Source organism: Aptenodytes patagonicus, chromosome 8, assembly GCF_965638725.1.
Source record: "Aptenodytes patagonicus chromosome 8, bAptPat1.pri.cur, whole genome shotgun sequence".
NCBI classification, from domain to species: Eukaryota; Metazoa; Chordata; class Aves; order Sphenisciformes; family Spheniscidae; genus Aptenodytes; species Aptenodytes patagonicus.
In genome coordinates this window covers 13,072,364-13,087,765 of record NC_134956.1, presented here as the reverse complement: position 1 = coordinate 13,087,765, position 15,402 = coordinate 13,072,364, and the positions used below count along the sequence as shown (strand labels likewise).

Here is a 15,402-nt window from a genome sequence, read left to right as displayed (position 1 = left end):
GTATTTGTCCAGTGCTTCTCAGCCATTGGTGGCTCTCCAACAGGCTGTGAGATAGCAGATGAGGAGCCCCCAAATGACTGGAAAAAGCAAGTTATCATTTTAAGTCTCACTCGCACATCCATGCACCATGTGGGTGCAAGCCAGGAAACTGAAAAGGGAGATGATGACCATCACAAATAGTCAGACTTCAACCTCATTTTTATCCAGGTGTAAAGACAAAAGACTGGTGAACGTAGAGCCAGGTAGTTTATTCCCCCTGTGCTATGTCTTTCAGACCCAACTGAGATCTGGGAGAGAATTTAAAAAAACTGCTAAGACCAGTATAGTAGTGTAGCAAAACTTTTGGGGAGGATGATAAAGCCTCCCTGGCTACTATCAGTTTTGCTCAAGGGTAAGCAAGGAGGTCTTCCTGATCTCATTATGCCATTAACAAAAACTGTAAGGCTATCTATTGGTGAAAACTGAGCTGTAAAAGGGGTAAATGGGGAATAGTCCAGCCCTGGCAATGGGGAAGAAGCAGTAACTCATCTCAGTGTGCTATTTTCACAGCGTAGGAATTGCCCTGGGAAGAGGGATTGATCCACCCTCATTTCTTGTCCTTTTTTAACAGCATTGGTGGGCTCATCTTGGACAAAACTGTAACTGACCCAAACTTTGAAGGCATGGCAGTTTTCACACCTGTGATTAATGGTAGGTTGGGCAGGGGGGGTTATATGCATGCTTTTATTTATACCTCCCCCTCCTCCCCAAGGGTTATGGTATCCACTGTTGCTCCTACACAGAGGTCTCTGTTCAAGTCCCTGCTCCCATCACGAGTGGAAGTGAAGCTACTGGTCCCCATTACATCCCTACTTACTCATATCTTGAAGCGTCTCTGGAGCAAAATAGCAGGCAGGGCTGAAAAATACTGGCAGAGCTGTGGGAAAGGTTAACAGCATCTGATAGTTGTCTCCGAGAGCTATGTTGACACCTTTACTTTCATAACATCAAACCTACTAAGGATATCACAATAAATCTATTTTCCCTGTCTCTCTCCACTCAGCAATTTGAGCTGTGCAATCATCCCCTATACAGATTGTTGATAAAGATTAATATATTAAGATTATATGTGTGTGTATAAATATAAAAAAGGTTATATATATGGATTATATATATAGGGATTTTTTTTCTCTCTCTCTCTCTCAACATCTTTTGTGTGTGTATTTATATTTGTTTGAAGCCTCACAGTAGTTTTATACACACACATACCAGTACAAACTGCTGGGGATCCTGGCATTGCTGAGGATCCACAATCTGCTATTGTAATGTTCTTGCAGGCCAGGCCCACTCCAGGGGAAACCCACGTTCCTAGGGCAGGCTTGGTCTCATATCACCCTCAAAGCATGGTGTGCTCTTGCGGTGTCAGAGGGTGTCACCCAGCTGTCACCTTAGTGGATCTGCATAAAGACAGCCACCTCGCTGACAAACTCTTTCCAGCATGGTTAGCCAAAGAGCCTGATTAGGAGAGTATGTCAACAGCAATTTAGTTGAACAATGATTGACCCAGACATCGCTCTGTGGGGGCGAGCGACCTGTTTGGCAGAGCTGGTGGCAGAGTTACACAGTGCTGTGTGTCTTTGCACAGGTAGCTCTTCACTTTGCATGTGCAGGGGAGTCCTGCAAAGCGTGGCAGTGCACAATGCAGAAAGCTCCCATCTTGAGCTATGTTGAGCTAGTCTTAGTATTTTCACTTTGATTCTGCTCTGGCAAATCTCACATTTAATGATGGAGCATTTCCTTCTTCAAGGAAGGGAAAACATGAGAAGCCTGTAGGATGTGGCTCAACATTATCTTTTCTGTGGCATTTTTACCCTGCAAATACTCGGGGTGGTGGAGGTTTGCTCCGTAGATCATCATCCCTCTATTTTCTGCTGGAAAATGTAGCTGCTTTTTCATGTTTGCTAGAATTAATCAATCTGGAAGGAATTAATTGCCTTTTAATTACCTAACATATTTGGGCTCTGATTCATTCTCATATGATTCCTTCTCATTTAACAAGTGTGTTAGATGCCTTCAGACAGACATACAATCACTCTCTGTGATGTTTGTTGTCTTTTAAACAATGATGACTCTCTGGGTGAGTAAATCTAAGAAGTGGCCGTGAGCAGCATCTGCTGTTGCCTGTGCTGTTTTCCCCAGGTGTTGCTCACAGACTGCATCAAACCAGGTGTAATTACATCGTCTTCAGAGGCCACGTGGCATTTACAGCCGGTGCTGGGAAGCAAGGGAAAATGTTTCCAATAAAGCAGTCAGAAAGAGACGATCACTGTAGCCTTCCTGATTTTTAAGAGCTGTTCCTGCCAAGTGAATAGTGCAGCATCACCATGACATGTGGGATCAGGGTTTCTCTTTCTCTCACTGCTGCTCTCAGTGAGCTTGTAAGTGAATGCAGATCGACTCACCTTGGACTAGGTTTTAGACTGATGTTTTCTGCTGCAGTGAAGGTGGTTTACAGGTTTACTGTGTTTTGTCCTCACAGGTGTTGGAGGGAATCTGGTTGCCATCCAGGCCAGTCGTATTTCCACATTCCTGCACTTCTGGAGCATGCCTGGAGTTTTGCCGTACAAGATGAGGCAGAATTGGCCCAACCCATGCACCACATTCTTCTCATCAGGTAGACCTTGAACCCTAGGTGTCCATGTCTCAAGGCCTGTCATCACAGGTAGCTCCTTTATCAAGCCTGGTTGGCGAAGGACTAGGTGGTTTTCAAAGGCAGAACTCCCTTTCCCCCTTACAGGGAAGATAGATTGGAGAGGAAGCATCTTTGCAGTGGGCAGCTTGAAAAAAAGCTTGTGGTATACTTGCTTGCTGGCATGCAAAGAAACTGGCCTTCAGGGAGCACTAAAGACAGTAATTGAAAAAGAATTTCAGATTTGATCTAATAGAAAGTCATTTTTACCATGGCCAGCCTAGAGCCATCACCTATGGACAGAGGGGTGAACAGAGCATAACCTTGCTCAAAATCAGCAGTTCCTCCATCTTCAGCAATGGATAAACCTAAGCATCAGCAAAACTAGATTTGGGTCTGTTGCCTTTTTTAGATTGCAGGTTCCTCTTGATTTTCCCTGCTAAATTGGGAGTTACTGCTAAAACAAACTAAAAACTGGGAAAGTGGGTTGCAGCAAGGCAGAGCAAAAGCAGTGGGAGGCAGAGAGCAGCTGAGAGAGGAGTGTTTGGAAGAAGTGGAGTGGATCAGCATGGAGCACATCTTTGGCACATAGTTTCAGTGCTAGACAAAGCTGCTGGGCTGATACTACAGATGCTCCAGATTGCTGCGTGATCTAGAAAAGGCATTAGCAATGTGGTTGGTGGGAGGGGACAGCCCCGAGTCTATGCATCAAAATATGCAGCTGCGTCCTGTCCTCCCACCACCGTCTGCAGCCGCTATCATCGCTGTTTCTGTCTCTGTCCTCTGCAGAGGTGAATTCCAGGTCAGCCCGAGTCCTGTTCCTCCTGGTTATCCCAGGGCACCTCGTGTTCCTCTACACCATCCATCTGCTGCAGGGAGGCCACACCGCTCTGTCCTTCACCTTTGTGATGTTCTATCTGACTGCTGCTTTGCTGCAGGTAAACCCCAAACTCTCATCCAAAAGGAACCTCTCAGATACCATGAAAACAAAGCAGTCTCCAGGCTAAACAGGGGTCATAGAATCATAGAATGGTTTGGGTTGGAAGGGACCTTAAAGGTCTAGTTCCGACCCCCCTGTCATGGTAAAACTTCCAACAGCGGCCCACATTTCCAGTCATTTCAGGTGTGTTTCCTATCAAGCATCATGTATCTTCTGTGGGTCCAGTAATACTTCACCCAAATTGCCAGGGTCTGGTTTCCCACATGAGCACAACTGCCCTTAAGGGTGACTGAGGGATCAGACGTGAGATGAGGAACAAGTTATCATCATCTGCTGAGCTGCAGTTAGTGTGCCGACACACACTTAGCAAGGAGGTAACTCTTGCTGTAGGTGGTACCTTTTTTTACCATGTTCACTCCTTGAGTCTCTAAGCCCCAAGTATTTCTAGACTGCCACTGGTCATCCCAGTAAGGGGCAAGTGAGAGGCTGTGAACCCCAGCCAGCAGGTTTCCCCACTCATTTTGGAAACCAGTTTCACGTATCATGGTGAAGACCTAGGAATCCCTCTGGGCAGGGCCATATGGGTCAAAAGCAAAGGGAAAACCCAGGCCTGAGAAGTTCATCTTCAAAAGTAAAAGTTCTGGGTAGGCAATGGGCAGTTCATCCAATTTTTTCTACCCGTTCCCTTTCGCTGTTTTGCCTGCCCTGTAAACTTTGTCGCCTCACTCAGAAATGCATGCGGCTGTTGCTTGAACTCACAGACGCTCTGACTTCACTTGCCCTTTTAAATCAGTGATTCATTAATTTGCAGGGTGAGGTAGCTGACTTCTTGCTTTGCCTTACAAGCAGCCTCCTGTCTGTGGGTGAATTCCTTGCGTGTGTAAACAATCGGTTTTTCTCAAGCTTTGCACAGCCCTAAGCCCAGCAACACAGCCATAGTTGTAAATGAAAATGTTTAGTCTTCTCTTTATGCATCGAGGTAACTCCTCATCCAGAGCCAAGCATGAAAATACGCAGAATAAGTAACAGCATAAAGAGCAGAATCCCAGCAACGCCACTGACCCGGAAAGATTTCCATGGAGGCCAGTGGAGGAGAATACACTCAGCCTGGTTCTTTCTTCCCCTCTATTATACTTTATAAAGAAAGACAGAAAGAAAGAGAGGGGGAAGTTTGGGTCAGCTGGAGGAAGCCCAAAGAGAAAGATCAGAGGCCTAGAAAACATGACCTCAGATGAACGATTGAATGGACTGGGGTTAGCTAGTCCAAAGAGGAGAGGCTTGAGAAAAATCTGTTTAACAGCCTTTAAACTACCAAGTTTCTGTAGGGAGGGACAGAATAACATTTTCTCTGTGGTCACTAGGAATGAAACATGAAATCATGGGTTTCAAATGGAAAAAGGCAGATTTATGTTAGACCTTGGGAAAAAGAAGAACAGAAAAAAAAAGCCATAGGACTGATTACTTAGAGTGTGGCATCTCCATCTTTGAGGGTTGTTTAGCATAGGTTAAACAAACAACCATCAGGAAAGATGTGGGCATATTTGCTCCTGTATTGAGGCAGAGGAATGGTCTATAGAAAACTCTTGAGTTTCAATCCAGCTTTAGTTTCTGTGATTCTGTTGTTTAATTTGCTTCCCCCATCTCTCCTCCCTCTCCCCCCACCCAGCTCGCAGTTTTCACCTTTAGAAATGCCGCCTCTGGCTTTGGTTCCTGTTGTGCTGCGGTCTCCCTTGGAGGGATCACAGATGTGGGGTGCAAACTCTCTCTCCCTTCTTAATTCAATTAACTAGACAGTCTTTAATCTTTAGCCGAAGTATTTTTTTCCTCCGTCTGTTTATCAGAATTGGGAATGAAATAGAAATTAAAAGAAATCACAACAAAGATTTTAAAATTGTTTAGATGAAAAAAAAAAAATTACTTTCTTTTTTTAACATGTCAGTGCTGCTTGGGATAACTTTGATGTAAAAACTGCCTCAAACTCCAGTTGTCCACTGAGACGTTTAGGAAAAACAAAGTAGATGCGATTTGAATTTCTAATGGAAAAAAAGAAGGATGAAGAGAAAAAATCTGGCTACAAACATCCTTTGGGGCTGCCTGCATATTCGCAGCAGCCCTGTTTCTGGTGGAGTGAATGGGAGCACTCCCATGGCATGGGAAGTGGGAACCGTACCTTTGGGAGATGCTTTTGGTGTGGCCAGACTCCCATTTTGAGCCATGAGATGCTGGTGAGCAGTTCAAGAGTGGTCCCCACACTTGTGGCTGGCAGTACAGGGCTGTGGCACCATGGGCAATCCCAGGCAGTGCAGTGCCCAAGGGCATGAGCCAACTACACCCATCCCAGCGCAGCTTCATCCTGCAGAGAAACAGCAGTTCTCTGGGGAAGGTGTTAACTCTCGGCGATCCCTGTTAGCTCTGGTACCTTGGCTGTGGCCACGTCATTTTGGCTGTGAGCTGAGGGAGGTGCTGCATTACTTTCTTGCTGCCTCACAGCAGGGCCTGTCTTGCCTCTCCTCAGGTGGGAATCCTGCTCTACGTGGCTGACCTTATTGTGCGCCTGATGTGGAGGAAGGCGCTGGATCCGGATAATTTCTCCATCCCCTACCTCACTGCCCTGGGGGATCTTCTGGGCACCGGATTCCTGGCTGTCTGTTTCCGCCTGGTTTGGCTTGTCCACGGTGCAGACATGAACCTGGGGAACTGAGAGACCATGTGCTGCTCCGCATCACTCGTGCGACACGGTGCTTTCCTCTGGAACAACGGGGTACTTGGCGATGAGCGCTGGGTTACCTGGCTGGATTGGGCCTCCTCTGCCACCCCATCTCTCCTCCCCATTGTGCCTTACAGCTGGGCTCGCCCACCCTGAGGAATCAGCACCCACAGACTTGCGCCCTCGCAAGTGAGCAAGCTGGTTTTAAGGAGTGCCCACTGCTCACACCTGCGCCTGGCAAACAAGGCATTTAAGGAGCATTTGGGCCATTTGTAATGAATGAGCATTTTGATCGGTTTCAGTCCCTAGCACCGACACAACCCATGAGGCTGCTCCAGAGCCTGACGAGGTCACTGCATCTGATCCTGCAAGTGGATGTCGCAACATCTCCGTCAGACTCTGACTTTCCATCAAGGGAAATTCTTTATTCGCCCCCCTTTTCTCACTTGTCACATCCCTGGAGGAGAGCAACCAGGTCTTTAAACTTGTCTCCTCTCCATTGCTCAAGATGCTCAGGATCTGATGCAGTGAGCTCCTCACTGGCTTGTGCCCAGCGGGGAGGTTATCTAGGGATACCACCTACCTGCCCTGGCAGCGTCACTGTTGTCTGACTGACAAGCTGGATTGATTGCATTTTGGGGGTAGGAAGGTTTGTTTTTACGGTTTATGAAATGTCCAGTAGTTAAAATGTTTATAGAAACACACACACAAATAAAGTGGTTAAAAAAAGGTAATGCTGTGATTTGGGGGTTATTTTTTCTTGCCATGGCTCTGCCTGTTTCTAGTTCAAACTTGTCAGGTAGAACTTCTTGCTCACTTTCTCATCCATTCAGGGTTGGACAATGCAATTTTAATAGGGCTTCAGGAAAATCAGTGTTTCCTAACCAAGAGCAGCCTTTTGCAGCCCACATGTTTCAGGTTAGAATTAAAGCCCATTCCCTCTCCCACAGTTGCCATCCACTCATTAACAATTGCTCTGCAACAAGTCTAGAATCTGTGTGTGCGCGTAAGGACCATGTTGGGCTGCGTGAGGATTTGGCACGAGGATTTGGCAAATGACTCCTTACGTCCTCGCTCCAGGGTGGCTGTCTTGCCTTACCAGGAAGGCATCAGGGAGGCTTGTGAGGCTGAAAGCAGATGATTCTTGCTGAAATCAAAGAAGCGGTAGGGTCCTCCAGATAACAAGATGCCCAAGAGTCAGGAGTTGAGGGCATAGATCAAACCTTTGAAAAATGCCACCGGGCCTCAACTTTAATAATAATTTGCCTTTGTATGTGTTGGAGCAGGGAGAAGGGGAGGTCAAGTCCACCTGCCTGCTGGCAGACAGACACTTTGTTCAAGGACCTGCCACTTACTAAACACTTAAATTTGAGCTGTGTTGGGTGCCTACTGGCCTTGGGTGTTTGTTTGCTCCTGGTGCTGCTCTGATCTCCCCAAGCTGCTGCAGAGCTGAGGCCTCTGCACAGGATCAAGACATGGCTGAAGGTCCCTAATAGCAAAAGCTGTTCAGCTCTGGGATGCCAAGCATGAGGAAAAGCACTCCCTGAAAAAACCTAAGCTGTGCTTCCCCTCTCTCCAAGCTTCCTCTTCCTTTTGTTGTTACAAAGGATAAATTACCCCATGCCGGCTGAGCTGGGGAGCATGCACACACCAGCTTCATGGCGGGGGAGGTTTCAGCATTCGAGGCACACGCTCCCCCCATCTTGGGCCTCACTGCTTTATCTCTCGCTGCAGCCTGTGTGCTGTCAGCTCTGCTTGGCTGCGCCGCCGTTGGCCCCGAGCACCCACGTGTGATAATTGCAGCAGCAGCAGTGGCTGAGGGGGCTTGCGGGGAAAGCAAAGCAAGCATCTGATTGCCAGTCCCAGTTTGAGGGGGCTGCATTAGGAGATACGTACATATATATTTTAATAACTCGAGCTTAGCATTTTATTTTGTAAACCTTTATTAGCTCTGATTTGGCACTGGCTTGAGCAGTCCTGGCAAATAACGCCTCCTGCCTCAACACCATCTTTTCTCTTCCTTGCTGCATGTCTCCACTGCCTTGGAGAGGTCCTCTCTGGACCTTGATGCTTTTGCTGCTGGCATGAATCGGGTAAGGATGGTCCTAAGGCCAGGCTGGTCCTAAGGCCAAGCTGCTGAGGACACCCCAGCCCTCTGCAGGGTCCCAGACATGTGAAACTCTTTCTTTTAATAGCACAGCTTTGCCCCTGCTCCCTCCAATCCCCCAAAAGCCCCAGACTGGAGCCTGTGGCTGGTGCAGACTGCAAGGGACCCCAGTCACTCTCCTCCAGCATCAATTCCCAGTGCCCAACATGTGGCTGCTCCTCTGCCACATGATTGCAACAAAGCCCAGGCACTGGTGCATCATCAGGGGATTTCTAGGCAGAGCTCGGCTTGTTCTGGTTGTCACTGTTGACAGAAGACAGGGATGGGAACACGTAATGGATGCCATCTGTGTCCTACTTGTGGGACCCAGCTGGGCTGGGGTGACCTGTGCTGCACCTTGCCCGTGCTGGGCTTGGGGGTTCCCCCCTTGCAGGAGGTGTTGGGGCTATGAGCCAATGTGGCGAGATTACACAGGGCACAGCGAGACACGCTGTTCTCTGGGGTACCCCTTGGTAGGCAGCCAAGCACCAGCCTCGTGCCCGTGCACTTAGTGCAGGGAACACACTTAAGTCTGAAAATTGCTTTCAGCCTCAAGAGAAATGATATAACCAAAGGAAATGGTTTCAATAAAAGGGGATTTTTTTTTTTCTTTTTTTTTTTAGGGGCAGCGAAAGGCTAGTTATTTGGCTGTTCAGCCTGTTTACTCTTCTTCCTTCCTCTTTTCTTTCTTTCCCTGTGCAAATGAGAAAGGGCCTTTGCTAACAAAGGTTATATGTAACCCTGGAGCACGGCTTGGATCAGCATTCCTGTAACTCCATCTGAACCTGCTCCTCCAAGAAAGCACCCCCAGCCCTTCAGTGAGGGGGCAGCACTGCACGGGCAGCACTGCTCCCTCCCCCTGGCACCGGCTGCCTCGGTGGCACTGAGTGCAGCCCCTGTCCCAGCAGGGCGAGAAGCCACCGAGTTGTCCAGGCATCATCCCCCTTCCCTCCCCTTAAAAGCAGAGATTTGGTGTTTAAATGCCTGCAGGATCCTCAGCTTTTAAGAGCTTTCAGTACATCACAGCAGGCCCTACCTGGTTTTAGGCTCCCTGTGGTGTTGTATTGGAGTTACTTTGTTGGGAGGAGATTTGGGAGTGTGTTGCTTTCCTCCCTTTTCCTTCACAAAATTCACATGGTTTCAGAGCAAACCTGTGTGGATAGCAGAGCCCAGACAGGGTGTGGACATTTCATAGTGATTTCTGTCTTTAATCTAACCCAGCAGGAAAGTCACTGCCAGCGGTGGGCCTGGCTTCTCTGCTGCTATGTCTGTATCGTTACTGTGCCCAGCTTTTCACCGGGTTGTAGCCACCCCGCCACAGTCACCAGCACCTCCGTTTGAGCTGACAGTGACTTTTATTTGTATTTAGTCCTCACAGCTCCCAAATAAGCAACGTCCTTAAAAAGAAAGGGGTGGGAGAAGAGAGCTCCATTCTTGCTGCTCTTTAGTCCTTGGCTGCTGACTTGTCCATTTGGACTCAGTGCTTGCCCTGGACTGAGAAACCCATCACATGCTACGAGATCCCAGTCGAAGGCTTACCTTGTTTTAATCTCTAGTGGGAGGGGGAATAAAGGCAAATGTGGAGTGTCGGCAGAAGAATGAGACTGGCTGTTTTTGAATAAAGCAGAAATTTAAAAAAAAAGTGCTTTGTTCTGGATCCTCCAAGCCCTGTGCAGCCATCAGCCAGCTGATCCAGGCTGTAGTAGGAGGCAGTGAGAAAACGTGAAGTTTATTTTTTTTAATATCTCCCTTGTTTTTGCTTCACACTGTATTAACAGTGCAGTTTAGGCTTACTGCTGAGATCAGCCACTAGTTGTCCCCCAATAAACTAAATCTCGGGTTCATGTCAGTGTTGTGGGATGGGGGCTGAGGAAGGGCATTGGAGTTTGGGAGGGGGTGGGTGCCTGCCCTGCACCACCACAAGGCTGGTGTGTTGGGTTGCTGGGTGCTGGGGTCACTGCTGGGACCTAAGGGACATCCCAGCCGCACTGGGGACGAAGGTCAGTCAGGGGCTCCCTCATTCCTGGGTGCAGAAGGGTTTCTCTTTGCAAGCAAAGAAGGGGCTGTCACGAGCCATAGAGAGAGATGGGAGCAGGGGTTTGTTTTTAGGGATAGTCAAAGCTTTTATTTTTCTCCCCCCCAGCTTCCACTCACTGCCTCCATCCTAATACAGTATTTTTCCAGAAACTCTACTTTGTGTGAGATGCAGCATCCTTACCAGGGACAAGTGAAGTGCCAGCCAGCAAACACAAGCAAGTCTGAAAAGCCTCCTTCAAGCGAGACACCGCTTCCAAGACATACTTGAAAACACTTACATATTTTTTTCCCCTTCAATGGAAGTCTATTTAATCCTCCAGCTGGTAAACAACCCAATCTGTGGTGCACAGCGAGCTCTGGAAGGAAACCTCCCCATCACTGAAACTCAGTTTTGTTCCACTGGAAGGAGAAACTCAACAGCTTCACATGAGCCACCAGGGATGGGGACAGCGGCTCCATAGCATGAAATACCCACAGCACAGGCAAAGTGCCCGCCACGCTCTGAAGGCTGGAGCAAGCAGAGCTGTTAGCGGCACTCGGAGGAAGAGGCCGGCTCGCCGGTAGCTGCTAAGCCGCGTTGGACTGTGGCAAAGCTCAACATTGCGGGAAGGGAAGGTGCTCCCTCTTTTATGTTGGGGGGTATGTGTGTGTCTATATAATAAATATGATGTTGTACACACACGCATATGTAGACATACATAAACCAAATGGCTATTAAGTATTACAATCATATACAAATATAATCACTCAACATATAATATGTAAGTATAATCATAAATGCTTAATGTTTAATTATTCTTGTAATACATACTTTATACACATATACATATTACATATAATGCATGTATTTTCACCTATAAATATTTCAATTATTTGCAATAATTCTATTTTACATTATAATAATTATTTACATTGTATATGTGTGCACACATGGACATATCAAAGTGAGGCTGTTCTTGTTTTTTGCAGCCCTGGCGCTCTGACAGCTCCCCAGCCTCCCACCGAGCCCCAGGGCCAACCTGGCAGGGTGGGTGCTTGCCCCCCGAGCCCCTTGCTGAGCGTGCCCATGGTGGACTCGCCCCATGTCGGCTGCGTGACACAGACACTCTGCGACTCAGAAGTCTGAAAGCTACTTCATATGGCAACAGCCATGTTTTGTTTCTTTAATTATTTATTTTTAATAGGCGCTTGATGGGGGGGATGAGGAAGGGAGAGTTTAAACAGAGTTTGCAAGGTTATTCCTTGCCTGAGGCTGAGCCATGTGCAATCGTCACGTCTAACTTGGATTTTTCCGTTTGTCTTTGGGCTCCCGTTGCCAAGCCGGGGTGACCTTGGCAGCGCTGGCTGCGGCGGCTCTCCGTAGGCCACCCTGGTCCTCCGGCCCCAACCCATTGCTGCCAAAGTGGCACTGAGGACTCCAGCCTGGGCAGAAAATGGCGCTGCCTGGCCAGCAAGGCACAGTGCCCAGCCCCACGCACCCCAGCGGATGAGCTGCTTGGTTATGGGGTAGGCATCTAATCGCAGCCACAATTGCTTGGGTGCCTCTGCTCCTTTTGGCAGGGTTGGTGCACTTATTGCAGCGGGGACACCCCAGTGCTGTCACCCGGCTGCCTTGGCAGCCACCATCACCTCCAGCTTTGCCATGGGATGTCCCCTCCTTGTCCACCAGCCCAGCTGCAACCAGCACTCCCTGGGTGTGGGAGTTCAGTGTGGGGCCGTGGCGGGTAATGGCCACGCTTATCTCTGGGCACCAGCCCTGCAGGGAAGGTTTGTTTCCCTGCAGAAATACCAAGTTGGGGTTTTTTTTGGCAGTGTAAGGTTTGTATTTAAGGACACCAAAAGAAATCCATGCGCAGGTAGAAATGCCCCTGCTGCCCTTGGGGTTATCCCTTTGCTCTTTCTCCAGGTGACAGCAGCTGTGCTCATTCCTGGTGGGATGGTTGGTCCTGTCTTCACCTTGTTGGTCACAGGACTGCTCGAGAAGAGTCTTCACCTCTGCTCGTCATCAAACGTTGGCCAAAACTCAGCGCAGTACACGGTATGTGGCCCCGCAGGGCAGCTGCACCAAAGCCCCATTGCTGCTGAGGAGCTGTGTTTTCGTCCCGTTCAGGATCCCAGCGGTGCATTCATGCCCTTCATCACCGGACCACCATCTTCCTCCTGGAAACACTCCCCACTCACAGCGGGGTGCTGGGGCAGGGCCGAGGGGATGACACCCTGCTCCATCCTCCTGGGGGGCAGTCCCCAGGTATCTCCTTGCTTTTCAAGCCTTTGTTGCACATCAGACACTACCACATTCCCAGTCCGAAGTAGAGGAGAAAACTAAATCCAATTACACTTTAGAGGTGGCCTAGATTACCTTGATATTTTCTCCTCTGAAAAGAAAAAGGGATGCAGTGAGACAGCTAAAAATATAACCGAACCCCAACTAGGAGCCCTTCAGAGAAATGGTTCCCAGCACCCGAATTCTTACAGGAAATTAAAATGCTTGTAGTTGGGATCACCCGTCACACGGTGTCCTCGTAACTCCGTTTTGCTCCAGTCCTGCAGCGTTTTTCGGTGCGAGCGGGGAGGGGTCGGGCCGTGCCTGCCGGGAGGGCCGGGGCTGCCCAGCGCCGGGGGCGGCCCCGCGGCCCCGCAGCCTCCCGCACCGGCCGCGGCCCCGGCGGCGGCGGCTGCTGCTGCTGCAGCTGCGGCTGGTGCTGCTGGGCTTTGGCACGGGCAAAGCGTCGCCAGGCCCGGAAGGCTCCAGCCCGGGCTGAAGGCGGTCGCTTCAGAAATACAAAGTGGCCATTTGCTGTTTGCATGGGCAGGTTTTGCTTCGGAAAGCGGTATTTAGGCAGGGGGAAAGCCAAGGATATGACCTAAATGGGTTGGATTGTGGCTGTTGGTTGTTTTTTTTAGAAAAAGCCCAAAGGTGGGTATTTCCAAAGGTCCTACAGGACCCAAAAGACGCCCTGTTACAGACCAAATCTCAGTGGAGTATTGCCCTTAGCAGACCATAGCTGAGGCTGGAGGGCTGCATGCGCTCCATACTCGTGTGGCTTTGCTGTTGTTTTGGGCAATGGGTCAGGTCTGATGGGGATGCCAGGGGACAGGCTCCCGATCAAATAGCCATCACAACTGGGACCATCTCCAAATAGCCACCATTGCAGGAAAGGTTAGAAACCAGCTGGCTAAAAGACAAAGTCCAGAGCATGCTGTGCCCTCGCTTTCACACCAAAGAGAGCCCAAAGGGGCTCCCGACCAGCCAGATATTGCCTAAGCACCCCAAGACAGCACAACGGGGAGAGAGTCTGTGTATCTGTCCTTGCCACTCACTGTGCCATCAGCTTTTAAGAGCTACCTGCAGGGAACAGTATTTAGGAAAAGAAATCCATCCAAAAATCCATCCCTTTGTGACTTGGAATCTGACCCCAAATTATGATTCATGACCAAAAGCGATGAAAAGAGCTTGTGGTGACTTGAACAATGACTTTTCCAAGCAGAGGCAGTGCTAAGCGGGGAATGCAAGACTCCTGAGAAAGCAGGAGGAATGCACTCCAAGCCTGAAAGCTGCAGATGAAATTTGTTGCATCATATAATCTGTTTTTGTGCTTTGAGTTTCAGCTAGATGGGGAGATACTAAGATAGCAGGAGAAAGGCCATTTCTGCGAGATCTCCAGTCCAGATTGGGAGAATCAGTCAGACTGCCAGGATCACCAGCGATTTTATTTACTTGTCTTTTTCATTGCCTTGCTAAACCCCATCTCCAAATGGAGCCACCAAGGAGGGAGTGTCAGCATATAGGTGCTGATCAGAGGCAGAGAGGAAAAAGGTTAAGATATAACAGCTGAAAGTTGTTAGATGAAAACATTATTTTTTGAAAGAGCCTGAGAGCACTGCAGTTTTATAAAACCTCCCATTGTATTGCACTAATAAGTCAAGTGTTCGCAGCCGAGCCAGCAGACAGACTCTACAGCATCTATTACCGGAGTGTTTATTTACGAAGGCAGCTACCGAGCCAAAGCTGATCAGAAAAGAGGAAAGACTGAAATACGGTTTTAAAGAAATACAGCTCCTTGGACTGGTTTTAATTTAAAATCCTAGAACTGGGTTCGTTGTTTTCTTTTGTGTTTCGCCCCCTCCTCCCCATTTCTTCAAGGAATGAATTGTCCAAAGCCAGCCAGCCAGAGGGGAATTTTCCTCTAGGTGTCTCTGTCCCCATTTTTATTCTCCATTTTCTCTCATACACACGCGCATACACACACCCACCCCACGCGCACACACACACACACACTCTTCTTTTGTAGCCTTCCCAGTCCAGCATCACCTTTTCATTACCATAGTGATCTCCCACATCCCAGCACAGTGCTCCCTGAAGCACTTTATAACTCAAACGTGCCCCAGCACCTTTCTCTGTCCCCTGGTGCAATGTGGCCATCCCATGCAGGAGGCACCAGCTGCGCACAGGAGCAGCACATGGTGGCAGGGGACAAGAAGCCGGCGCTGCCAGATGGGTCCTGCCATCCCAGTGGGGCCATGGGCAGGACGCTGTGGATGATATGATTTCATCTGAGCAGACACCTGCACCCGTGCTGGACATAGGGCTTTGCAAAACAGTTATCACCTGCTCTTAAAAAAACAGGAGGGATGGGGCCTGGATTTATTGGATTTGACCAGCAATCCAAAGGTATGCGCACACAGAGGCACCAAGTGCTCTGCTATTGTAGTTCAGGAGAAAGCCCATACCTGCGGCAAACATGCTCCTCTCTCTCCTTTTGGAGTATTTTGCATCCCAACCAAGGGCACGTGGAAGGAGAGGAACAAAAAATCCCTCCAGGCTTTGTCAGGGAGAAATGCGTGGTCACAGTAACACACCACTGCCTTCCCTAGCAATGGGGGATGGTGCGGGAAGCTGGGGG

General features: G+C 48.9%; 1 protein-coding gene across 11 annotated transcripts in view; it reads left to right on the top strand.

Annotated features, from left to right (window-relative positions):
- SLC41A3 (solute carrier family 41 member 3) overlaps positions 1-7,049 on the top strand; it is a 30,777-nt gene extending 23,728 nt beyond the window's left edge. For all 11 annotated transcript variants that reach the window (XM_076346409.1, XM_076346404.1, XM_076346403.1 and 8 more), the window contains 4 exons: positions 611-690; positions 2,519-2,653; positions 3,458-3,606; positions 6,124-7,049. In XM_076346409.1, coding sequence (XP_076202524.1) covers positions 611-690; positions 2,519-2,653; positions 3,458-3,606; positions 6,124-6,309 — 550 coding nt within the window. In that variant the 3' untranslated portion in view covers positions 6,310-7,049. The remainder of the gene's footprint in view (positions 1-610; positions 691-2,518; positions 2,654-3,457; positions 3,607-6,123) is intronic.
- Positions 7,050-15,402: the final 8,353 nt, after the last annotated feature.